Genomic DNA, 27,098 nt, shown 5'->3' on the forward strand with positions numbered 1-27,098 from the left:
ATTAAAAATTAATTAATTAATTCAAAAAATAAGTAAATAAAACAAACTTACGGTTACCAAAGGGGAAAGGAGGGGGAGGGATAAATTAGGAGTTTGGGATTAACATGTACACACTACTATATATAAAATAGATAACCAACAAGGACCTACTGTATAGCACAGGGAACTATACTCAATATTTTGTAATATTCGATAAGGGAAAATAATCTGAAAAAGTGTGTGTGTGTGTGTGTGTGTGTGTGTGTGTGTGTGTGTGTATACATACATATGAATCACTTTGTAGTACACCTGAAATTAACATAGGTAATGTATAAGTATAGTTGCAAATCAACTACACTTCAATTAAAAGCAAAGTTCTTATCACAAGAAAAAAATTGTAACTATGTGTAGTGATGGACATTAACTAGACTTACTGTGATCATTTCACAATATATACAAATATCAAATCATTATGTTGTACACCTGAGACTAATATAATGTTTTATGTTACTTATACCTCACTTTTAAAAGGACTCTCTAGAATTTAATATAAATTAATTCCTGCTGCAACTAGAGGGGCTGTATATTCCAATTGCCTTGGGACAGTCCAGTTTATTGTAGTTGTCCTAGAGTACTTGTTAAGAGCATTCCTTTTCACTCTCTAGAGGTGTCCCAGTTTGGATACTGTGTTAATATAGTCCTGTTCACACAATAACCACGCTCTCACTCTGGCTCCACCATGGCTGGGGGACTTCAAACAAGTCACTCTGCTGCAAAGCACAGTGCTTGTCAAACATTCATAGCAACCAAACGCCTTCTCAAATGAAAACTCGCTACAAAAACCCCAACGTAAGCAACAATTCGGAGTAGCATTTTATTCGTAAAAATTTCTTTCCTATGTTCAAATTAGTGTTTACGTACAAAGCAGTTGATTCTCACTGAGGCTGTTGAGATGGACACACACATTTCAAGCCAGAAGTTGTAGCTGAAATCTTAGTCGCATCCACTTTATTTCCACATTGTGTAAACCCCGGATTCACAGAAGACGTGGTGGCAAAGAGTAGCTATTTTTTCAAGGGTTCCTTTCACAATCTAAGTTAACTGGATATGGCAGGAGAATCCTACGTTAGTTATGTCCAACACCTTAAAAAACTGCTACCCAACATGTATTTTAAAATTACAGTTATAAAATAATTTTTAATGGAATTTGATGCTAAGTAACGTTCGCAGAACTGTCAAAGCCCTCATTGGAACACTCGTTTGAGAAACAACTGAATGAGAGACAGGTCACATGCAGCTCAAAAGCTTCTGTTTCTAAGGTGGTTTTTTCTGAAACTCTTGTCTGGAATCCAGTGGGAGGGGGAGGAGGAAGGAATAGCACCTTGAAGGTTTGGACTCTACTATCCATATAGCAAAAGGCCCAGAAGCAAGTGGGGCTTTTAGAAGGCTGCAGGCAAAGAAGAAAGAGCCATTTAAGTGTAACGCAAAGAGTTGGACTGTTGAACTTGCACAAGGCAGAAGTGTCCAAAAGCACAGCAGGGAGATGTCGGTAACTTTTTCCATCTGCTTCCAAGAGCCTCCAGTTTTTAAGATAAAAAGTATCATTATTCTTAAAGTGCGAGAGCCAGGGAGTAGAGATGGAAGAATGATAACAGGTTTACTGTTTTAATGCCAAGTTGGGTCATGAGTCAGCTCAGGAACTAGAGACATGGGCCAAATGTGCCTATAAGTGTAAATTTGAGCCAATTGCCAACTTTAAAAAATGAGAACGTTTCTCACAAAAGTTTGGATTTCTGGCTTTACTTATGACAACAGGAAGCTCTGGCACCAGTAGGCTGCTTTCCCCATGGTGATTCTGGGATAGAGTCAAGGTACTTGTGTCTACCCAAGACACAGCAGTGCCCTCCATATTCCCATTGTCACTATCACGCTCTGCTGGTCACCCAGGTGCACAGCAATTGTCTAGATTACTCGTTGGCCCCTGTGGGCATTTGAATGTGCCACCCATGGAATTGATGTTTGTGCTTCTGAGTCTAAAATTAAAGTGAGGTGGTCCCAATAATAATTGGGACAGGAAGGCTCTGGGCTTTCATTTCTCAGAGTTCTTGCACCTTGGGCTGATGATTTTGAGCAAATCACAGCTACCTCTGCAAGGCTGTTTTTTCATCTCTGAAATGCATGCAGAAACTCCTGCCCTCCCTAACGTATGGGCTGTGATAAGGATCAGACTATAGCACCTGGTGCTTTATAATCTATAAAGCTCTGTGGTCCACATTTGTGTTTTAGTTGGTCTCACATCCATCCATCCCCCCTTGACCTGCTACAAGCACCCTAGTTTCCCTGGGGAATAGCCTCTCCCCTTCTCAGTCTACATGGTTAGGTGGTGTTGACTCCATCCTCAGCCTGGATGGGCATAGGGTCAGGCCCACCAATCAGAGTGTTGCATTCTTCCCAGAGATAGCTTTGTGTTCCGGGATGGGTGTATGAGCTAATTGGGGCTAATAGACTTAGAACCAGGACTTTGGTTCAAACTGTTGGAAAAGGGAAACTCTCTTTTCTACTGAACTTTGCTGTCATGTTGCTAACTTGGGGGTGTTGGGTCTGTAAATGGAGCTGACAAGGAGGAGAAAAGAACAGAAAGATGGTAGGAAGCAAGGTCTGGGTCACATAATCGGAGGCTTTGGGTCCAGATATACATCAACACATACAGTCTTTTTGCTTCAGGTTGAACGGGGCTAACTCACTGGAGACACGGGGTGGGGGGGTTACGCTAGCAGGCAGACTTGTGAGCATTTGTTTGATTTAGATTCGTTTCCCTGGGCACTCCCTGATCTTGAGTCCTGGAGTGCTCCTGCAGCAGCAACCAGCTCTTCTCTCTGCCTGGATTTGACCATCTACACTGCTTTTTTGAAGTTCTTAAGAGAGTCCTGTTGTGAGATTCTTGATGAAGGGCACTGGAAACGTTCACAGATGAGATAGCCATGTGTGGTGGGGGCAATGAAGCCATTGGAGGTTGGGATGATTCTGTTCACCACGGCATGGACAAACTGGATGGCCAGCAGTGTGCCTGTCGGGGGAAGTGGAGGGGAGGGTACAACTGATAAAAATGTGGCCACAGAGATCCAATCTCACACATTGAGAGTTGGCTGCATGGGGTCAAATCTCTGCTATGCCCCTTACTAGCTTAGGCATGAAAGCCAGCCTCTCAGAGTCCCTCTTGCTTCATCTGCAATATGCGAACAATAACTGAGCCTACCTGCTGAGGGGAATTCTGAAGATTTGAAGATGTCATGCATGTCAGGTGCTAACTATCAGTTTCAGCCAGAGCGAATTCAGTAAATATTATTATTGGAGGAGGAATGGGAAGACGTGTTGTGAACCTGCACAGGATGGGCTTTTAAGGCCACAATCCACAGACCTCACCTTCTGAGCCATCATCTTTTGGCCAGGCACCTTTGTTACTCTGTATTAGACTACAATGTATTAGATTATAATGTATTCAATTATAATGATGCAATCACAATGTTTTCAGTTATACTGTATTCGATTACAGTGTATTCAACTCTACCTGACATTCACTCAGCCACTTACTTGCTTTGTGACCTTGGGAAAGTTCCTTAATCACTCTGAACTTCAGCTTCCTCATTTGTCAGATGGAGATAGCAATAGCTCCTAAACCCCTGCCAGTGTCGTAAGCGTTCCTTTCTCTATAGGAGAATGTGACAGAGGTGACCATGGGGACCAGGCAGACCAGCTTGAAACCACAGCCCACCCCATCTCTCAGAGCCTCAAATTTTGTAAAGTGGTGATGCATATTGAGAGAATTAAATGGCATGGTGACAGTACCCAGGACACAAGAAATGTTAACTCCTGTTACTATGTCCTTAGTGTAATATTGAACAGAGTGAGAGATGTGAGGTTTTCAGAGTGGTTGATCTTAAGATGCCCCAAACATTTACAGGGTCTAAGGAAAGAGAATGAATGAAGGTCAACATCCTATAAGATACAACATGTGAACATTGAAAATCTAGCTAATAAACTATTAAATGAAACATGTTCTATCCTTCTACGCTGATGGATGTACCTTCAGAACCACCTGGAAGATCAGGTTTGGATTGAGGATTCTTGGGCTCCTCAGTTACATGCCAGAATGTAATGGTGTGGGAGAGCCCAGCTGTCTGTGGCTTGCCCGCTTCTCTTCCCACATCCAGCCCCATCTTATATCCCTAGAGGCCTCAGGCACATACGTGTGAACCCCCCAACCTAGCTCACACATCCAGACTCCATGCACACCACTCCAAGACCACCCTCCAAGTCTGGGGGTGTATACACAAGAGGCACAGCTCACTTTCAGAAAGATAGAGCTGGAGAAGAGGCCTGCACAGGCCCTAAAGAGGGCTCCTGGGCAGGTGGGGAGGGTGTTCTGGAGTTCTAGGTACCCAGAGCATGGGTCTAGAGGAGGAGGTAAGCTCCCGTTGGGTCTGTCCCCTGAGCCTGCAGATACTTCTCTAAGCAGAGGGACCCAGCTAGGGGAGGCTGGAGTGAGGCCCTCTAATGGCCAGGATCCAGAACAGAGTCCTTCGTTTCCAGATCTAAGCTCAGTCCTACCTGCAAAGCAAAATGACTCACCATCCAGCACACTCCAGACAATTATGAAGCGATCTTTCAAGCCTGCGTAGACGTACTTGTCATCCTTGGAGAAGCAAGCACATTGGACTCCTCTACAGTAAGAAGTCTGCTGAAAAAGGTAATGTGATCTTGATTTCAGACTGAAAGACACCTAGGAGTGCAGCCTCAAGGCACTCGTATGGGAAGCCAGACTTATAAGCACCTTTTGAGAGATGGATCAAGTTAAAACCTGGAAAGATGGGTAGCATCGATATTCCCAGGACCAAAACATGTCTTCAAAGAGATTGGATTGAGAGGATTAGTGACATTTTGCACTGGAGAATGGGAATTATAGGGTTTAATTTCTTAAATGACCTTGGTTATACAAGTATTAGCTCCAATTGTATTTAATTAAAAGCTATATGCTAAATGCAATTTAGGATCCTAGAACAGAAAAAGAGAATTCACTGAAAAACATACGATCCCAATAAAGTTGATAGCTAATGATATTGTTCCCATGTTACTTTCTTAGTTTTGACAAACGTACTCTAGTTGCATAAGATGTTAATAGCAGGGGAAGCTGGGTGAGGGGTAGGTAAATGGGAACATTTACACTATCTTCACAACTTAATCTGTAAATCTAAAATCATTCCAGGGACTTTCCTGGTGGTCCAGTGGTTGGGATTTCACCTTCCAATGCGGGGGGTGCGGGTTCGATCCCTGCTTGGGGAGCTAAGATCCCACATGCATTGCAGCCAAGAAACCAAGACATGTAACAGAAGCAATGTTGTAACAAATTTGATAAAGACTTTAAAAAATGGTCCCCATTAAAAAAAAAAAATCTCAGAAAAAAATCATTCCAAATTAAGTTTTATTTTTTTAAAAAAACCAAAAAGCTAGGTGTATTTAACTGCTGTGGTGACATTTCCCAACTCAACAAAGCAAAAGATTACTTACATCTGAGCCTTATAGTGGCTTCATAAAAATAAATGTCAAGTGGGATGAAGGCTTTTTAAGACGAAACTACACATATTCTGTTCTCTTAGTTACAAGATCGTCTCCCTTAGTTTATTAACAATTTTTATATCTTGCAACCTAAGGTATAATCTTTGTTCTCCATCTGAGAAACTGGAATAATAGCAACAACCTTACAAGATTGTTGTGAGGATTAAATTATAGAATGATATTTTAATATGTATATTTTGCATAATTACATAATGTGAATTTGTAAATATATAATACAGCTCTTAATCATATTGATACAAAAATTATAACTCCTTACGAGATGGACAGTGCAAACTGTCTTAGACATTTTGTATGAAAATAAGTCACCAGTTTCCCTTTTCAGAGCCTTCACAGTTGCTGTTCCTTCTGCCTAGAATGCTGTTCCACAAGACTTATCTGACCTTCTTAAATAGCAGCCCTTGCCCATCTCTACCTCTCTTTATCTTGCCCTATTTTTCTTCAAAGCTCTTGCTTCACCCCAACCATCATGTATTTGCTGCTTTGTTTTTTTGTTTGTTTGTTGTTGTTTTTTTGCGGTACGCGGGCCTCTCACTGTTGTGGCCTCTCCAGCTGCGGAGCACAGGCTCCGGACGTGCAGGCTCAGCGGTCATGGCTCACAGGCCCAGCCGCTCCGCGGCATGTGGGATCCTCTCGGACCGGGGCACGAACCCGTGTCCCCTGCATCGGCAGGCAGACTCTCAACCACTGCGCCACCAGGGAAGCCCTGATTCACTTTTTTATAAAGCAGAAACTAACACAACATTGTAAAGCAATTATACTCCAATAAAGACGTTAAAAAAAAAAAAAAAGTACTTCTCTGAAGACTCTGGAGGGAGCCAGCCCTGCCAATGCCTTGCTTTCGGGCTTCTGGCCCCTAGAACAGTGAGTGAAGAAATTCTTGTTGTTTTAAGCCACCAGGTTTGTATGGTAATTTGTTACGGGACATTTGTTTTGATTTTAGAGAGATGAGGAAGTGGCAGGCACTGGAATAATGGGACTAGCATGGGACAACCAGGAGGTAGGAAAGGCCTGGTGTGTTTGAAGACCAGCATGGAGGCCAGTGCGGCTGGAGCAGAGTGAAGGAAGGGGAGGTGAGTGAGAGGAAGGGGTGTCAGATTTAGCAAAACAACAACTGCAACAACAACAGGACACCCAGTTAAATTGGAATTTCAGAGGAACAGTGAAATTTTTATGAGTATATCCCACAATGTTATGTGGGATATACTTATACTAAAAACTTGATTTGTTGTTTATCTGAAATTTAACTGAGTGTTCTGTATTTTTTCTGGCAACCCTACCCAAGGGGACTTGTTCTCTTGTGTTCCAAATACTGTCTGAGTGAACGTTTTGTTGAGAGGACCCCTAGCAGCGCAGGGAGGTGGGTGAAGGCCAGATTATGCATGGCCTTCCAGGCCCCATACAGGAGAGAGTGCAGGCCCTGCTTCTGCTCAGCCAGTAAATGCACCATGGGACACACCGCAGCAGCTGGCAGAGAAACTCAGCTGTTTGTGTGTTTATTGTTTTCTTTTGAGTGGGAAGGAAGCCGCCCCCTTACTTTATAAAAAGATCTCTGTCCCTGGAACACCACAGATCGCCTGCTAAGTCACGCATTTCCATTGGCACCGACAGCTCAGGTCTCGTTGTGGGTGCTGGGTTAGCATGACCTCATTCAAGTGGATACCCTGTGCTTTCCCAGGAGTTATGGCTGACAAGATAGGCAAGCCATCAATTCTTCCAGAGGTTCAGAAATAAAACATTGTCGGTAAATAAACAAACATTCAGCATCTTATTTGAGGCTGCAGAGTCAAGCCTGACTATGAATTCAAATCCCAGCCCCTCCACTTACAGCTGTGTGACCTCAGGCAAGTTACCTAACTTCTCTGTGCCTCAGTTTCCTCATCTATAAATGAGAATAATAAAAGTGCCTACCTCCCAGGGCTATTGGGGTGTAAAGGAATTAACACATGTTAACTGTTTAGGATGAGTTCTAACACACTGTAAATACCCAAGTATTAACTACTGTTATTACAAGGTTAACTCTCTCACTGAGGAGTTACGGTATGAGGCTCTCTGCTGTGCACCTGACATGTGACATCTCGGTTTCGCCTCAAGACAATCCCTGGATCAGGTCAGGTCACTGAGGGCTGGGGGCTGAGTCTGCCTTATGTCTCTCCATGCTCCCTGTGGAACTACTTTTATTGAACTGTGCTTGAATGATAGCCTCACATGGAAGGATGTTATGGATGAAACATGTGTGTGGGAAACTGAAGAAATGCACCAAAATATCTGCTGTCCAAGGATATTTGCATTATACTCTTATGCAGTAAAGGATGAGCTCAGCAGGCCTGGGACATCCACACCCTGCACATGAAAGATTTGGTCCTCGTCTGGCTCCTGGAAGGTGACCTCTAAGCCCTTGGAATGTCCTGCCTAAAAGGAGTATCTTTGTTACCCTGAGGCCTTGGGCCACACTGCATGGTCTATGCTCAGAGTGTGACGTATGGTGGGAGCTTTGGGACATGCCGTATCAGCTTGACCTCAGGGGTGGGGCTGGTGATTCAAGTTAGCTGTGCAAGGATCAGCCGTGTCTACATGACCATCTACCAGTGAAAAGCCCGGACGCCAAGGCTGGGGTGAGATTTCCTGGTTGGCCGGACGCCATGGATGTTGTCATACATCATTGCTGGGTAAGTAATCACTGCTTGCAAGACTCCACTGGAGGAGGACAAGCTCGTGCTTGGTCTCTCCTGGACTCTGCCCCGTGTGCCTCTTCCTTTTGCTGATTTTAATCGGTACCCTTTTGCTGCAATACACTGTAACTGTGAGTGTAACAGCTCTTCTGAGTTCTGTGAGCCCTAAAACATCATCAGACCTGAAGATGATCTTGGGGACCCCTGATTCTATTTATCAATGAAATCTTGCCTGATCTTAGCTGACTTAAGATTGAGGTACATCTTGCAAGCAAAGGTTGGTTCCCAAAACTGTGGATGGAAAAACTGCTCAGGCTCCTTCTTCTCACTGGAGGCTGGAAAGAGCCACACTTGAAACCCAACTGTAACAAGTTGCTAGGTCACTGAGGTCCTCAATGCCTTTGGTCCCAGTCTTGATTCTATTTCGTGCTCATTTTCTTTTGTCTTTTGTTCCTGTTCCCCATGCTTATTTTATACACACTTAAGTCACTTGAAATTCTTTTGGAAACAGGATGGAGGGTATACATCCTTCAACCTGCCGTCAGTCAATCTTAGAGGATAAGCATTTATCTACTGGACCTGCACTCTCCAGTACGGTTGGCACAAGTCACACGTGGCTATTAATGAGGCTGGTCTCAAGAGATGAGCCATAAGTATAAAATACATGCTAGAGATCAAAAACTTCACACAAGAATTTTAAAAGTAATGTGAAATATACCGTTAACATCATACTGATTTCATGTTGGCTTTTGGGGTCTATGGTATTAAATAAGATATATCATTAACACAAAGGTGACCTGTTTCTTTTTACCTCTTTAACGAGGGTCAGGAGAAAATTCACAGTATAAATGTGACTCACATTCATAGTCTGCATTACTGGACAGTGCTGGTCTAAAGTGTCTTTGGCCCCTGGAAATGGCTTTGTAAAACTCAGACTGATTTAAGGGCAGTGAAAGTAATCTGTATGATACTATAACGATGGATATACATCATTATACATTTGTCCAGACCCACAGAATATGCAACACTAAGAGTGAACCATAATGTTAGCTATGGAGTTTGAGTGAGGATGCTGTGTCAGTGTAGGTTCAAATTCACCACTCTGGTGGGTCATATTGAAAATGGGGGAGGCTGTGTGTGAGTGGGAGCACAGCCCCACACACGGGTATATGGAACTCTCCGTATCTTCTGTTTGGCTGTGAACCTAAGACTGCTCTAAAATTTTTTTCTTTAAAAAAAAATCGGGATGTGGAGCACCTGTTGGTCACCTCTACCAGGTAGCCTTCCCTGATTGCTTCAGACTAAGGAAAGGGAATCCTGTCACATGTTCCTATAGCCCCTGTTTCTTATCTTGACATAGCACCAACCAGTCTTTCTTGTGGCTGGGGTAGTGTGGGCTGAGTGTACCCTATCCTCTCACCCTACCTCCCTCTATCCCTGTGACTCTCTGGCAGGAATAACCACTCCCATTTCCAAGATAATGGACCGGAAGCCCAGAAAGGTTCAGAGATTTATCCAGAACATGTGTTGGCAAACTACAACCCGTGGGTGAAAATTGGCTGGTCCCCGATTTTTATATGTGAGCTAATAGCTTTTAAGTTTTTTACATGCTTGAAAAAACTAAAATAAGATTACTATTTCATAACACATGAAAATGGTATGAAATTCAAATTTCAGCATCCATGAAAGTTTTATTGGCACATAGCCGTACTCACTTGAAATATCGTCCATGGAGGCTTTCGAATTACAAGGGCAGGACTGGATAGTTGCGACAGAGACAGGCAATGATGTGCATTTACTGTGAGGCTCTTTGCAGAAAAAGTTTGCTGACCCTCTTCCCCCTTTCCCCAAGCCCCTCTCCACTTCCAACCAAATCCGTAGTTGCCGCCTCATGACTCCAAATGAGAGCTAAATGGTACCTGCAGCGAGAAGGGACTCATCTTCAGAGACCACCAGGAACCCCATGGCTTCTGGAAGCTTCTCCAGCAGGCTGTCTCCTTCGGAGGAAACCCGTGCAGAATCAAGGGTGTCCATCAAGCATTTCCACTGGGTTAAGCGTTCAGGGTCAAGAGCTTGCATTTGACGCAGGGCTCTGCCACTCACCAGCTCTGTGATCCTAAGCAAATTCCTTCGCCCCTGGCTGCCTCAGTTACCTCATCTGTTAAATGGGAGATGATACCAGGACTGCCTCACAGGGCTATCGTGGTTAAGAAGTGCATAGGATGGTTCCCTCTGGCCCATAATCAGCCCTCCCAAAGTGGCAGCTGTTATTATTACTGTTGACATTGTTGTCATAACCAACTCGGGGACCCAGAGAACATCCCAGCACTCAGAGGCGCTCTGAAGATCTCAAATAAGGTCGAAAGGTAGGTTGGATCCGGAGGAGGGCAGCATCATTCTCCCCATTCCTGAGTTGCAGAAATGAACTGGTTTTGTTCAGATCTAAGAGGAAGGTTTGGGGTTTCTTTTTTTTTTTGCTTTTGTTTTTGTTTTAAGCAAGGGCAGGAGGAAGTGAATTTCTACATGGCTGTTGATGAAATAAAAATTATATTTTAATTTATAGTTTACAAAACTAATTTATATGTTAAGGCAGGACAAGAAAAAATTAAACATAAAATTCTCTCTCTGTGTTAGTTTGGGTATTCTCCTCCCCTAAGGTGCGGTGTGATTTGCATTACACGTTAACCAGAGCTCCTCAAAGATGGGAGTGCCTGCTCAACCGTAAACATCAATTTTTCCCCCTTTCTTCTGACACTAGCAATGTAACTTCTTAAAAGAATTGTGTTCCTCTATGACATAAATCACAGCAAGATCCTTTTTGACCCACCTCCTAGAGAAATGGAAATAAAAACAAAAATAAACAAATGGGACCTAATGAAACTTAAAAGCTTTTGCACAGCAAAGGAAACCATAAACAAGACCAAAAGACAAGCCTCAGAATGGGAGAAAATATTTGCAAATGAAGCAACGGACAAAGGATTAATCTCCAAAATTTACAAGCAGCTCATGCAGCTCAGTATCAAAAAAACAAACAACCCAATCCAAAAATGGGCAGAAGACCTAAGTAGACATTTCTCCAAAGAAGATATACAGATTGCCAACAAACACATGAAAGAATGCTCAACATCAGTAATCATTAGAGAAATGCAAATCAAAACTACAATGAGGTATCACCTCACACTAGTCAGAATGGCCATCATCAAAAAAATCTAGAAACAGGGGCTTCCCTGATGGCGCAGTGGTTGAGAGTCACCTGCCGATGCAGGCGACACGGGTTCGTGCCCCGGTCTGGGAGGATCCCACATGCCGCGGAGTGGCTGGGCCCGTGAGCCATGGCCGCTGAGCCTGCGCGTCCGGAGCCTCTGCTCCACAACGGGAGAGGCCACAACAGTGAGAGGCCCGCGTACCGCAAAAAAAAAAAAAAATCTAGAAACAATAAATGCTGGAGAGAGTGTGGAGAAAAGGGAACACTCTTGCACTGTTGGTGGGAATGTAAATTGATACAGCCACTATGGAGAACAGTACGGAGGTTCCTTAAAAACTAAAAATAGAACTACCATACGACCCAACAATCCCACTACTGGGCATATACCCTGAGGAAACCATAATTCAGAAAGAGTCATGTACCAAAATGTTCATTGCAGCTCTATTTACAATAGCCAGGACATGGAAGCAACCTAAGTGTCCATCAACAGATGAATGGATAAAGAAGATGTGGCACATATACACAATGGAATATTACTCAGCCATAAAAAGAAACGAAATTGAGTTATTGGTAGTGAGGTGGATGGACCTAGAGTCTGTCATACAGAGTGAAGTATGTCAGAAGGAGAAAAACAAATACTGTATGCTAACACATATGTATGCAATCTAAGAAAAAAAAATAAGGTCATGAAGAACCTGGGGCAAGATGGGAATAAAGAGAATGGGCTAGAGAATGGGCTTCTCCTACTAGAGAATGGACTTGAGGATATGGGGAGGGGGAAGGGTAAGCTGTGACAAAGCAAGAGAGTGGCATGGACATATATACACTAGCAAACGTAAAATAGATAGCTAGTGGGAAGCAGCCGCATAGCACAGGGAGATCAGCTCGGTGGAATGTGACCACCTGGGGGGGGGGGATAGGGAGGGTGGGAGGGAGGGAGACGCAAGAGGGAAGAGATATGGGAACATATGTATATGTATAACTGATTCGCTTTGTTATAAAGCAGAAACTAACACACCATTGTAAAGGAATTATACTCCAATAAAGATGTTAAGAAAAAAAAAGAATAGTGTTCTTTCCCAGCTCTGTAGGGGGTCATGGTGACTCGCTGCTCGCTTTCTACTTGTTTACCAGGCTTGTATATCCTTGGTGAACTTTATGTAAAATAGCAGCATGTCATTTTGATGTATGATCGTTTGTCTCAAAAATGTATATGACTGTGCCTTCGACTTCCAACAGGCAGCACAGTTCTCAGAGCTTTCTGAGAATCTGCTTCCCGGGTTATAATCCTCAGTTTAGCTCAAATAAAATTCCCTTTTTTCTTCTTAACTTGATAGTTAATTGAATTTTCGTCGACAGTGTTATTGCTGATTTTTTCAAAAACGTGATTCTTTTAAAACTTAAAAAAATTAAACTGTAATACTGTATCATTAAAAAAAGAAGAAGAAATAGCCAGAGCTCCCCACAAGCATCTTTTCACCTTCCCCGCCATTCTGCTTTCTCCCTGGAAGGCATCTTTGTCTATGTTTGCTGAGAATCCGTTTGTGTAGGTAAACATTTACACAAGCCTCCTTTCTCCACCATCCCTCGTAGATATTGTTCTGCAAGTTGCTTTTTTCACTTAATGTGTCTGGGGTAGCGGTTCTCAACTGGAGCAAGGGGTGATTTTGTCCCTCCCCGCTGAGAACACTGGGCCACATCTTAGAGACATTTTTGGTTGTAAAGATAGGGCAGATGCTCTGCATCGCGTGGGCAGTGGCTAGGGATGCTGCTGAACACCCTACAACGCATAGGACGGCCCCCAATGGCAAAGAAGGACCTGGCCCCAGCTGTCAATGGCACCCAGGTATAGCATAGCGCTTAAGAGCATGGACCCTAGAGCCAGACTGCTAGAGTTCAAATCCTGTCTGTGACACTTCCTAGCTGTGTGACCTTAGGCAAAAGTCTTCATCTCTCTGTGCTTCAGTTTAACGCATCTGTAACATACAGATAATGGCAGCAGCTACATCTTAGCTGTGTTTTGAGGGTTAAATGAGATAATAGGTATAAAAGTCCCTGGAATAGCCCTTAGTACACAGTGAGCGTTATGTGAGAGTTTATTATTTCCATGAAAGTATCTCTAGGCCAGGGGTCGGCAAATTTTCCTGTCATGGGCCAGATAGTAAACACTTTAGACTTTGTGGCCATGTGGTCTCAACTTTGCCATTAGAGCACAAATGCAGCCACAGACCGTATGTAGACAAACGGTGTGGTTATGTGCCAAGACAACGTCATTTATGGACATTAAATTTGGATTCTATGGAATTTTCACATGTCACAAGATATTCTTCTTTTAAAAATCGTTTTTTAACCATTAAAATCAGAAAAACCACTCTCAGCTCATGGGCTGAACAAAAACAGGCAGTGGGCCAGAGTTAGCTGACCACTGCTCAAGGCTATCTAATTTTTTATAGTTATGTAATCTTCCATGGTATAAAATTTCCTTAATTCACTTAACTATTTTCCCATAGATGGACATTTCAGATCATGTCAATGTTTTGCTATTACACGGAGGGATACTATCATCAAGGCTGGTCTCATTTTAAGTGAGGGGTATATGTCTGAAGATCTCAGATAATACAAAACATGACAGATTTGAGAGGGATTTTCCCCTTGGATGGATGAAGGATGGTAGGTGTTTCTGTCCACCAGCTACAGTGCTGCTTCCACTCACACTAGTGTAAACACAGTCTTCAATTCACCTACCCCCACCCCTCGCTGCGAGATCATAAGATGCTAAATAAATTTTAAATGTGTTTGCATTTTCCCTGTTTATGTGCATATTTATGTGCATATTTCCTAAATGTGCACCTAAAATGAGACTGAATACTTTTATAATATTATTTCGTATTTACCTAAGTCAAATTCACATGAAATGAGGCCACACTCTGTTTACATTTGTGTGCACATGGGCAAGTATTTAAGATGGGGATGTGATTTTTTAATCTTAGACTCTGTAAGACTTCTCTCCCAAGGGTTTCACCAATCTATACCCCCATGAAGAAGGCAAAGTGCCCAAGAAATGGATTTCCTTTTCACAAAAATACGTACTTTTTATGTTCAAAATAAGAGCTCTATTACATGCACTTTGCTGAACCAGATAAATTTGGGGAGGTGTTTTTAAAACATTAACATTTAGATAGTAAAATAAAGCTCCCTTCCTGACAAAATCATCCTTCCATACATTAGTCAGTTTCAAAGTTTCACTGACTTGCAATGACTAAAGGCAGGTGGTAGTAGGCTCTCTGGTCTCAAGGTTGGAATTGCCCTATGCAGGCAGCACATGCAACATTACAGTTGTGCTCGGAAGAAATGCATGTGTTTATTTCAGAGCAGGATGGGGTCTATTTACATTTTTTAAATCCTTGTAGGTTTCATGTTATTTCAACCCCAGGCTCTTAACTGACATATACATGATCTTCTTTCATAGCTTGCAGGTCTAGAGGCTCTAGCATCTTGAGTTCCACTTGGACTTCAATATTTCAGAGCCAGCTTGGATGAGGAGTGATGGCTGGGTACCACACAGGAACTTTGGTGCAAGAGGACTGCTTTTCCCAAGACCAAATAGTTCTAGAGTCTTTGGGTACCTACTTTATCAAGCTCTGATTTTCCTAGGACACAGACAGCTTTGAGCTGAGCTTTCTCCTCTAGTTACTGTTTCTGGTGCTCTTCCTTTATTCATTGGACTTTCATCTGGTGTTATATCCCCACAGCCTGAAGAACTTATTTCCAGCATTTCTTTTTTTTTTTCCCCCAGCATTTCTTATAGTGCAGATTTGTTGGAGACAAGTTCTCTCAGCCTTTATTTGCCTAAAAATGTCTTTTATTTTGCTTTCAGTTTTGAAGGATAATTTCCCTGTAAATAGGAGTCTAGGTTGACAGGTTTTGGCTTTTTCTTTCAAATTACAGATGCCATTCCTTCCATTGTCTCTGTCCCCATTGTTTTCAATGAGAAATCAGCTGTAGATCTTATCATGGACAACCATGGTATGTAATGGGTCTTTTTTCCTCTGGCTGCTTTTAATATTTCTCTCTTTATCTTTGGTTTTTGGCAGTTTGATTATGATTGCTGAATTATGGCTTTCTTTCTTTTGACTGGTAGAGAGTGGAGAATTGAGATGGGGAAGGGAAGCAGCCAATAAATGTGGCTCATCAAGCCAGTTGCCAATGCAGGCAAACATAGCTGAGTCCTGCTGGGGATGCTCTGAGAGGGAGTGTAGAGCATGCATCAGAGATGCCCCCACTGAGGGGCCAAGAGCTGGGTGGGGTTCTATGCACCACCTCTATTTCAGGTTGGCTGAGGACTGCTCCCAGGAGCATTAACACAGAGGCCAAGTGTACTGGTGTGGGGGGAGAGGAGATAGAAAAAAACCTCAACCAGGTGCAGAGTCACAGGTGTGCAGCCGTAATGTAGGTGCCTGACAACAAGCTTTTTGATTGCTGAGGCAGCCATTTCAAAAGACATCCATCTTGAATAAACATGTTGGCAGCTACCAGCAAAACAACTAGATAAGGAACCAGGATGTCCACCCATGAAGGTTCCTCTTTCAGAAAGCCCTGGAGAACCTAGATAACTGACCACTTGGGTGACGCCCTTCCCCTTCCTGTGTCCTAATTCCTCCCCATATGTTTTAAATTTGCCAATAAAGAGTGAATCCACAAAATGCTAGACACCCCACCCTCAGACCCCAATAAAGGCAGAGCCCCAAGTCCATGTTTGCTCACTCCCTCTCTCAACTCTCTCTCTCCCCTCAACTTCACTGTGTGGCCCTTGCGCATGCTATTCACCTTCCTCAAAGTTCCCTGATGGTTTCTTGCTGAAGTGCATCCTGTGATCATAAGAAGAGCCACAAGAGCCGGCCCAGTCATAAATAGGGGCTCCGTGGGAGAAATGTGTGTAGAGCCCCCTATGAGTGATGTGTGCCCAGACAAGCACCATAGGCATTCCTAACTGAGGGCACTGCCATCAGTAGGCTTGGGACTGACAGAATAGTCTTCAGAACTGAGGGGATCGGGATGGGGCACCAAAGGTGAGTTATATAGGGAGAAATCTGTTAACTAGCACCATGTTTCCAATTCACTCCAGTGTTATCTTAGCATCCCCACCCCAGTTGGAAGCCTGAACAAGTGCCCATCTGTCCATCTCTTGTTGTGACCCTGGATGTAGGTGCCATGTTCCCTCTCCCCATTTTACAGATGAGGAAACTGAGGCTCAAAGAAGGGCTGAGTAGCCCAAGAATACAACTAGGTAAAGGCAGGAGTGGGATTTTCTTTTCTGTTTTTTGTTTTTGTTTGTTTGTTTATTGAAATATAGTTGATTTACAATGTTATGTTAGTTTCTGGTGTACAGCAAAGTGACTGTTTTATATGTATATATTCTTTTCCATTTCTCATATACTTTTCCATTATGGTTTATTACAGGATATTGAATATAGTTCCCTGTACTATACAGTAGGACCTTGTTGTTTATCTATTTTATACGTAGTAGTTTGTATCTGCTAATCCCAAACTCCTAATTTAGCCCTCTCCCCACCTCCTTTCCCCTTTGCTAACTATAAGTTTGTTTTTTACATCTGAGAGTCTGTTTCTGTTTTGTAAATAATTCATTTGTATCATATTTTAGATTCCACATATAAGTGTTATCATATGGTATTTACCTTTCCCTTTCTGGCTTACTTCACTTAGTATGATAATCTCTAGGTCCATCCATGTTGCTGCAAATGGCATTATTTCAATCTTTTTTTTTTTTTTCTTGCGGTACGCGGGCCTCTCTCACTGTTGTGGCCTCTCCCGTTGCGGAGCACAGGCTCTGGACGCGCAGGCTCAGCGGCCATGGCTCACAGGCCCAGCCTCTCCGCGGCATGTGGGATCGTCCTGGCCCGGGGCACGAACCTGTGTCCCCTGCATCGGCAGGCAGACTCTCAACCGCTGCGCCACCAGGGAAGCCCTATTTCATTCTTTTTATGGCTGAGTAGTATTCCATTTTATATATATGCCATATCTTCTTTATCCATTCATCTGTTGATGGACACTTAGGTTGCTTCCATGTCTTGGCTATTGTAAAGAGTGCTGTAATGAACACTGAGGTGCATGTATTTTGGATTTATGCCCAGGAGTGGGATTGCTGTATCATATGGCAACTCTAGTTTTAGTTTTTAAAGGAACCTCCATACTGTTTTCCATAGTGGCTGCACCAATTTTCATTCAGGACTAGGATTTTCAAACTCAAGTGTGTCTGACCCTAAGGTCCAAGTTCCTTGCTAGGCTGAAGGATATTACTGAGGACAATCAGTGAATGAAGGAGTAAAGGGAAGCAACCGAGAGGCCTGATGAAAGGGCTGGGGATGTCCTCCACGATCGTGTTTGGTGCCTCGATTGCTCAGGGGGGCTACAAGGTATGAGGTCCAGAAATGTGGGGCTTTGGGATGATTCTTTAGTGGCCATATTCCTCCCTTCCTCAAACTCTCACTTCCTCAACAGGACATACAAGACCATCTGCGATCCATTTCCACGCCACCTCTCTTTTCCCTATAACACCAGGCGTGTTCCTACTTTCCCACCATGATATCCCCTATTCCCCCCGTCTTCCCTTATTCATCTTGGAAATCCTTCTTCTTCTGAGGCTTCGCCCCCGCCCCGGAGGGAAGCCTTCCCAGACTGCCTCTTTCAGAAGTATTTGTTCCTTCCCCCAACCAAGAACACACTATTTCTACCTCTACTGAAAACAGACCCTGTTACTCTGTGTCACTATAAGTCATTGGCAAACCTGGCTCCCTCCCTAGATTGAGTTCCTTGAGGATGTGGCTGGCCTCTTATACTTCTACAGCCCCTCCAATGCCTGGCAAGCTGCCCTTGTTCCTCCGCCTACGACTTCTATGTAACTCACTCTTGGTGCCCCATCCATATCTCCTCAGCATACTCCTCTATTCCTGAAGGCTGCTCACCACACACCTGCAACTCTGCACTGGGTTGTTTTTTCTGACCCTATCCTTCCACACACTTGGCCTCTGTGTTAATGTTCCTGGGAGCAGCCCTCACCTAACCACTGATGGAGCTGGTGGATAGAACCCCAGCTCCTGACCCCTCAGCAGGGACAGTTCTGATGCACATTCTATACTTCCTCCCAGATCATCCCCAGCAGGACTGAGCACCAACAATCACCCACACTGGCCAGCCCCCAGGAGACACCAAGAGATGTTTCCTGGACTGTGCTGCATTGCAGATCCCTAGAATGAAGAAGCCCAGTGTCATTTATTAAAAGATCAAAGGTGAGATGGTTTCTCGCAACTTCTAGGCCATCTGAGCATTTTGGAGCTGAATTAATGTTGGCATCCTATTCAGTCAAGTTGCTTACCAAAGAGATGGAGCCCTTGCTGGACCTGGTCACCATCTTTCTTTGTTTCTGGACTAAGACCCCACAGGTTATTGTTTCTTCTTTGATGCTGGACAAATGTTGCTTCCTTTGCAGTGTTCCTGTGGCTGAACTCCACAGACTGACCACGTCACCCTGCAACACCATCAGCAACGTGGCCCTGGAAGCCAGCACTGCCGTGCACACCCAGGGGTCAGAGGCATCCCCCAGGATATGGAAAATCAGCTCTTCAGTTGCCAGCTTCCAAGCATTGATCTAAAGGAATGATGAAAAGAAAGAGCCATGTCAGAGGGAGACCTAGTCTGCAAGTTTTCCAGAGTCGAATGCAAGACCTCTTCTTTTTTTTTTGTCATTGCAATTAAAAATTTTTTTAATCTTTGTACAATTTTGTAAAGTTCCTTTCCATTTACAGTTATTACAAAATATTGGCTATATTAAGACCTAAATTTTTATAGTTCATGCATTTTATCGTCGACACTCTGTCAGTTTTTAAAAAAGGAGTGGGGAAGGGGGAGGGATCCTGGATTGGATCTTGGAATGGCAAAAGGACATTCATGAAAAAATGGATAAAATCCAAATAAATTCTGGAACTGAGTTGATAGTAATTGTCAATATTAATGCCTTAGTTTTGACAAATGTACACTGGTTATATAAGATGTTGACTTTGGAGAAGGCTGGAACAAGGCCATACGGGAACTCTCTCTACTATCTTTATAGCTTTTCCATAAATCTAAAATTGTTCTAAAATAAAAAGTTTTAGAAATAGAAGAACAGTCAGCTATGCCATGTGCCTATATGTTCATTCCAAGTAATTGCTGATTAATAATTAAAGAGGTTTCATTTTTAACCTTACTCCCAAAAGTACCTTTTTATCAGCAGTAATCATTTAAATAGTAAACATTTCCCATTAATTCTATTTGTGGGATTTACACTAAAGAAATAAGGAGAGATACACACAAAGATATATGTACAAGGAAAGTTACCTCAGCTATTTGAAAGTGCAAAGAAATGGAAACAACCTACATGTTCAGTAATGAGGGATTAACTCATTAAATAGTAGTTAAATAAACTACAGCAGAGCCATGCAACAGAATCTTATGAAATCACTAATCATGCTGTTTTTGAAGAATGTTTAAAGTTATGGGCAAAAATAGCTTTATAAAACTGCTTAGGGACTTCCCTGGTGGCACAGTGTTTAAGAATCCACCTGCCAATGCAGGGGACATGGGTGCGATCCCTGGTCTGGGAAGATCCCACATGCCTCAGAGCAACTAAGCCCATGTGTCACAACTACTGAGCCTGAGCTCTAGAGCACACACGCCACAACGACTGAGCCCACACCTAGAGCCTGTGCTCCACAGTAAGAGAAACCACCGCAGTGAGAAGCCTGCACACTGCAATGAAGAATAGCCCCCACTCTCCACTGCTAGAGAAAGCCCTCGCGCAGCAATGAAGACCCAACGCAGCCAAAAATAAATAAATAAATAAATTTATTTTAAAAAACTGTGTATATGGTTTTATCCCCATTTTGTTTCATACACACATGCACATGTGCATACACACACATGCACCATGTAAAGCAAAATCACGTAAATGTTAATAATGGTAATGTTTGCAATTATTTATTATATATTATTTCTTTACTGTATTTTCCAAACTTTTGCTGATAACAAAGCTGATTTCTATAATCAGTCTTGAAATCAACCCACACTTCTGTAATATTGAAGCCTACATTGTCCAATAAAAATATAATGCAAGCCACACATGACTTTATATTTTTTATTAGCCACCTTAAAAAGGGTAAAAAGAAACAAGTGATATCAATTTCAATGATATACTTTATTTAACCCAGTATATCCAAATGTTATCATTTCAACATGTAATCGATATAAAATTATTATTGAAATATTTTACTTTTTTATGATACTGAGTCTTTGAAATCCACTGTGTGTTTTATACTTACAGCACATCTCAACTTGGAATAGCCACATTTCAAGTGCTCAATAACCACATCTAGCTGGTGGTTCTCCACTTTGGACAGCATAGTTTGTAAGCTACCAATATTACTTACGTTAACAACCATCAATTACTAATAAAATAGAATAATTAATAGCTATTAATTATTTGTTGCTTACAATGTACCCAACACTATGAAGGGTGTTTTACATTCATTATCTCATGAGGTAGAGGAAGAATTGAGGCAGAGAGGTGAGGTGATACAATCAAGATTACTCAGCTTGCAAAGAAGTCAACTGGGACTTAGATACAGATTTGGCCCATGCCTTTAATTGCTGAGCTTTAACCCATTATTCTATTGTGTGTTTCTGTTCATAAAATGATCAGATTATAGAGTTATGATTGACATAATGGAATAACACAGCAGAAAACATATTGTTTTCAGATGCATGTGGAACATTTACCAAGAAAGAACATTTCAATAAATTTGAAAGGATTCACATAATGCAAATGGAATTATATTAGGAAAAAAATAAGAGAACACTATCTGGGAACCTCTCAAATATTTGGAAATGAATATCACACTACTAAATAGCCCATAGATCAAAGAAGAAATCAAAAGGGAAATGCTAAAAATATTTTGAACTGAATGTAAATGATAATATAACATACCAAAGTTCATGGGATGTAGGGAAAGCAGTACTCAGAGGGAAATTTATAGCACTAAAAAAATGACTGCATTAAAAATGGTGAAAGGTCTTAACCCTTAGGATCAGAAAGATCTATCAAGATCATCTAATCCAACTATAAGTTGGATTATAGTTGAAGCCCTTTATGGCACCCTCTCAAGTAGTTGTGTACCTCTGTTTACAGTCCCCCTGTCCCGTATCAGGGAGGCCCTCCTTATGTAAACACCATATGCCATCTTTGACTGCTCTGGTCTCAGGTTTACTTTGCAAATGGGGCAAGTGTTTGTTACCTTTGAGCTAGATGCTGAATGCACAACCTTCTTTGCTTCATCCACATGAAGGCTCAAGATCTGAGGTTCAGTGGGACCTTCTGAGCCTCCATCCCAAATGGTGAATTTCTCCTGGTCAGAGAGTAAGTTTCACAAGCACAGGGTGTGATCCTTCAAGGTAGAGATGGCAAGCGATCCTTTGGCAAACACTTTCAAACACCTCACCTCTCCTGCAGCAGGCCAGAGTGGAGGATAGTATATTAGCTGGGAACATTTTGACCTTCCAACTACCATAACCTCTGCTGGCTTAGAAATTCCCTGGTTTCCCAAAGGAAAGATGGATAGATTAGAACATCTCCAAATTACAAATAATGGAATGTGGCAAAGCTAAACTGAGTGTAACAACTGGTTGGGATTAAATCAATTGCCCAAATGTTGAATCTGTATTAAATAGAGATCATTGAAATGTATAAAAGGTTATCATCATCCAGGAAGTATTTAAAATTAATAAACAAAAAGTAAACCAAAATAAAATTATAAGAGAAGATTTCATACTCCTGGAGAGATAGTTTTCTAAGGAGAACAAAATTTGGAAGACATAAAGGGGAAAAATTGACAAAGTGGATTACATAAAAGTGTAAAATTTCAGGAGGATAAATTTGAAAGGCATATGACACATTAGGAGGAAATATTTGCAGTATATAACAGATAAATGGAGACCCTCTTTAATAAACAAAGAGTTCTTACCAATAAGCAACAAAAACGCAAACAACTTACAAATTGGACAAATCATATAACAAAAGATTTACAGAAATAGTACAAGTGGACAATAAACATTTGAAAATGATGTTCAATCTCACTAGTAGTCACAAAATGCAACATGAAATACCAATATCATTATTATCCATAGTATTGGCAAAAACTATGAATTAATTGCTGGAGTGCTGGCAAAGGTACAAGAAATCAGTTAATCTCATACCATGCTGATGGGAGTATAAGTTGATATAAATTTGCAGAAGGGTAATTTGGTGACATTTATTGAAAGTTAAAATGTGCAATATCTTGGTTTTGATGATATACTATAGTTATGTAAGACATTGCTAGCCTGGAAAGGTAGATAAAAGGTACACAGGAATTCTCTGTACTATTTCAGCAACTTTCTCTGCATCTACAGTTATTTTTAGAATAAAAAGCTAAGAAAAAGAGGGGAAAATGAACAATGTGCGTATAATTTGACTCAGAAATCCCACTTCCAGGAATGTGTCTTACAGAAATAATAGCATAAGTGTGTGAAGATGGAGAAGGACTTTAAATGCAACACTGTCTGTGTAAAAAGAAAACTGAGGGCTTCCCTGGTGGCGCAGTGGTTGAGCGTCCGCCTGCCGATGCAGGGGACACGGGTTCGTGCCCCGGTCCGGGAAGATCCCACATGCCGCGGAGTGGCTGGGCCCGTGAGCCATGGCCGCTGAGCCTGCGCATCCGGAGCCTGTACTCCGCAACGGGAGAGGCCACAACAGTGAGAGGCCCGCGTACCGCAAAAAAAAAAAAAAAAAAAAAAAAAAAGAAAACTGAAAACAACCTGTCAATGAAAAGGGAGTTGGTTAAGTAATATGGTACATCCATGTAAAGAATATTAGGCAGGCATTAAAAATAATAAAATGGATATATACATACACCTAATAATAATTATTATTACAACAGCCAATACTTAGTGCTTTCTGTGTGCCAAACATAGTTGTAAGTGGTTAACATGCATTAAACTCTTTTAATCTCATGACAGCTCGTGAGGTAGTATTGTTATCCCATTGTATAGATGGGGAAACTGAGCCACAGCTGAGTACAGTAACTTATCCAAAGCCACATGGTTAATAAGTAATGGAGTTAGGATCTCAGCTTGGAGCCCAGGCTCTCAATCACCACAAAACATTGTTACAACCTACTGCAACAAAAGCAAGCTGCAACCCAGTATATAAAACAGCATGATGTAACTTTTGACGAAAGCTCAAAGGACAGAGCTATGCCTGCATAAGCCTAGAGAAAAATTGTTAATGGCATATAACAGACTGTCTGCACTGATCACTTCCCGGGGGCCACTGAAGGGTGAGGGGAGAGTAAAGGAAGGGAATTTTACTTTAGAATTCATATGTCAGCAGTATTAGGGGTGATTTTTATTTCTTGCAATTGTGGTATTTTTCAACCAAAATTTCTATAAATAGTAATGCTTTATAATATATCCCCATACATAGGATACTATATCACTGCTAAAGTAAATTAGAGATGTATACATGATATGGAAAGAGGCAAAATATGTGATGTTAACTAAAAAAAAAGACCATGGTTATATATAGTCATATAAGCTTGTGCAACCTGGTTATTGGAGATATATATATATATATATATATATATATATATATGCAGTTGTAAAGAGATGGTCAGTAACACACCATTTCCATCACATGGATATAACAGCCAAGAAGAGAAGAGTAGAGTGTGGTAAAACATTTAGAAAGTGATGAGCTTTGGGTATTTATTACCTTGTTTTAATATAATCTATTTAATTGTATGTTTCTATAATTTAATGTTTAAGAATGACTGTGTTGGACTTAGAGAACAGACTTGTGGTTGCCAAGGGGGAGAGGGAAGTGGGGGAGGGATGGACTGGGAGTTTGGGGTTAGTAGATGCAAACTTACACACAGAATGGATAAACAACAAGGTCTTACTGTATAGCACAGGGAACTATATTCAATATACTGGGATAAACCATGATGGAAAAGAATACAAAAAAGAACGTATATAGGGTTTCCCTGGTGGCGCAGTGGTTGAGAGTCCACCAGCCGATGCAGGGGACACGGGTTCATGCCCTGGTCCGGGAGGATCCCACATGCTGCGGAGCGGCTGGGCCCGTGAGCCATGGCCGCTGGGCCTGCGTGTCGGGAGCCTGTGCTCCGCAACGGGAGAGGCCACAGCAGTGAGAGGCCCGTGTACCACAAAAAAAAAAAAAAAAAAAAAAAAGAATGTATATATGTGTATAACTGAGTTACTTTGCTGTACAGCAGAAATTAACACAACATTGTAAATATACTATACTTCAATAAAAAAATAAATTAAAAAAAAAAGAATGGTTGTGTCTGACAATCACCTCACCAAATTCTTGAAAATTTCAGACAGCTCTCACAAGCCAGTACCAACCACCTCCAGCATTGCTGTCACAGGATCGGAAACTTTCACTTCCCCTATTATGTAGGTCTATAATATTTTCATTTTTTTCGGCAAATAGATTATTGAGTTTTTCTGATTACAAATAATAAGAGTTTGAGGACTTTAAAAAACGAATCAAGGTCACCGTTGGTAAATGGGCTCAGGTCTTGAAGAGATGGCTCTCACACACAGATACAGAGATTGAATAGACCTCTAGGAAAATAGCTATCCTGATGATGATAAAATAGAGGGAATCTTATTTGACAGATACTCTGTCAGTATCCACCCCGCTCCAACCCCTCAGACAAAAAGAGTAAAATGAAAACATGTAATGCTGGGAGCTTTGGGGTTGGAGAGTGTTTTAATCTGTTACAATCTGTTTGGAAAGCAATAAGGTAACACTTCTCAAAACCCATAAGAATGTTCATACCTTTCAATTCAAGAATACCACTCACTAGAAATATTCAACAGAATGGAAAAATATTGGCAAGAGTAAAAACAGATTCGGGCTTCCCTGGTGGCGCAGTGGTTAAGAATCTACCTGCCAATGCAGGGGACATGGGTTCGAGCCCTGGTCTGGGAAGATCCCACGTGCTGCGGAGCAACTAAGCCCGTGAGCCGCAACTACTGAGCCTGCGCGTCTGGAGCCTGTGCTCCGCGACAGTGAGAGGCCCGCGCATCGTGATGAAGAGTGGCCCCCGCTCACCACAACTGGAGAAAGACCTCGCACAGAAACGAAGACCCAACACAGCCAAAAATAAATTAATTAATTAATTAAAAACAAACAAAAAAATCCCAGATTCATCCCAGTGTTATCCAAATAGCAGATAACTACAAATAGCCTAAATAGCCCCCAAATTTTTTAAAATAGTTTAATAAATTCTGGAACACGATCTATCGAGAGAAATGAAATATTTTTGGTGCAGTTAAGCATTATAAAGATGAAGATTCAGTGAATCACAGCAGCATTATTCATAACAGCCCCAAACTGGGAACAGTGTAAATGTCCTTCAAGTGATGAATGGATTAAAACCTCTGTTCGTTCCATGCAATGGAATATGGCTCAGCAATGCAAAGGAAAAACTAACCATCCATGTAACAATACAGATGAACTCAGACAATGTTACGTGGAGTGAAAGAAGTCCCATGCCAAAGACCATATGCTATACAATTTCATTTATATGAAAGGTCCAGAAAATACAAACCTGTAGACTCAGAAAGCATATTGGTGGTTACCATGGGGCTGGGGGTGGGAGGAGGGATGGACTGCAAAGGGGGCAGGAGGGATCTCCTTGGGGTGATGGAAAGCGCTACAGCAGGATTACGGTAATGGTGGCACAATTTGATACATTTACTACAAAATCATTGACTATATGTTTAAAACACGTGTATTGTATGGTATGTAAATTATACCTCAATAAAGTTGTTTTTAAAAAGATTCCATGAAGACAAAAGAATGTTTATAACAAAATGTTGAGAAAAAAACGATAAACCCATGTACATACTGAGATTGCAATCATGTAATATTTTAACATCTTTATTGAGATATAATTCACAAGCATAAAATTCACCTATTCATGTACAACAATATAATTCATTGTTCTGGGAAATGAACGTTCCCAGAGTTGTGCAACCATCACCACAGGCTAGGTTTAGAGTATTTTCATAACCTCAAAAACTGTCGCTCCCTCCCTTTTCTCCCCTTACCATTTAAACCATCTTAAATTGTATAATCAGTGATACTAGTACATTCACGATGTTGTGCAAACGTCACCTCTATCAGATTCCAGAACATTTTTGTCACCCAAAAAGGAAACCCCGTCCCCGTTAGCAGTCTCTCTCCATCCCCCTTCCACCAGCCCCTGACAACCACTAAACTGCTTTCTGTCTCTCCAGATTTACCTGTTGCAGACATTTCATATAAAAGAATCACATACAATGTAGTCTTTTGTGAGTGGCTTCTTTCATTTGATACAATATCCTAAGCTCCAGCCTTACAGCTTCCTTGCTACTCTATCAATGTTCCAACCTCATCTTCTCAGGGTCTTTGCACTGGTTGTTTCCCACACCTGGGATGCTCTACCCTC

General features: G+C 41.8%; 1 protein-coding gene across 1 annotated transcript in view; it reads right to left on the reverse strand.

Annotated features, from left to right (window-relative positions):
• Positions 1-2,744: 2,744 nt before the first annotated feature.
• Positions 2,745-27,098, reverse strand: part of NWD1 (NACHT and WD repeat domain containing 1) — a gene marked incomplete at both ends in the record, with an annotated part of 63,671 nt that continues 39,317 nt past the window's right edge. The window contains 7 exon segments of the mRNA XM_082836534.1: positions 2,745-2,873; positions 2,877-3,046; positions 4,609-4,714; positions 10,206-10,292; positions 18,881-19,153; positions 21,834-21,962; positions 21,966-22,042. Coding sequence (XP_082692660.1) covers positions 2,745-2,873; positions 2,877-3,046; positions 4,609-4,714; positions 10,206-10,292; positions 18,881-19,153; positions 21,834-21,962; positions 21,966-22,042 — 971 coding nt within the window.

This window comes from Leucopleurus acutus, assembly GCF_964270905.1.
Source record: "Leucopleurus acutus genome assembly, chromosome: 3".
Taxonomy (NCBI): domain Eukaryota; kingdom Metazoa; phylum Chordata; class Mammalia; order Artiodactyla; family Delphinidae; genus Leucopleurus; species Leucopleurus acutus.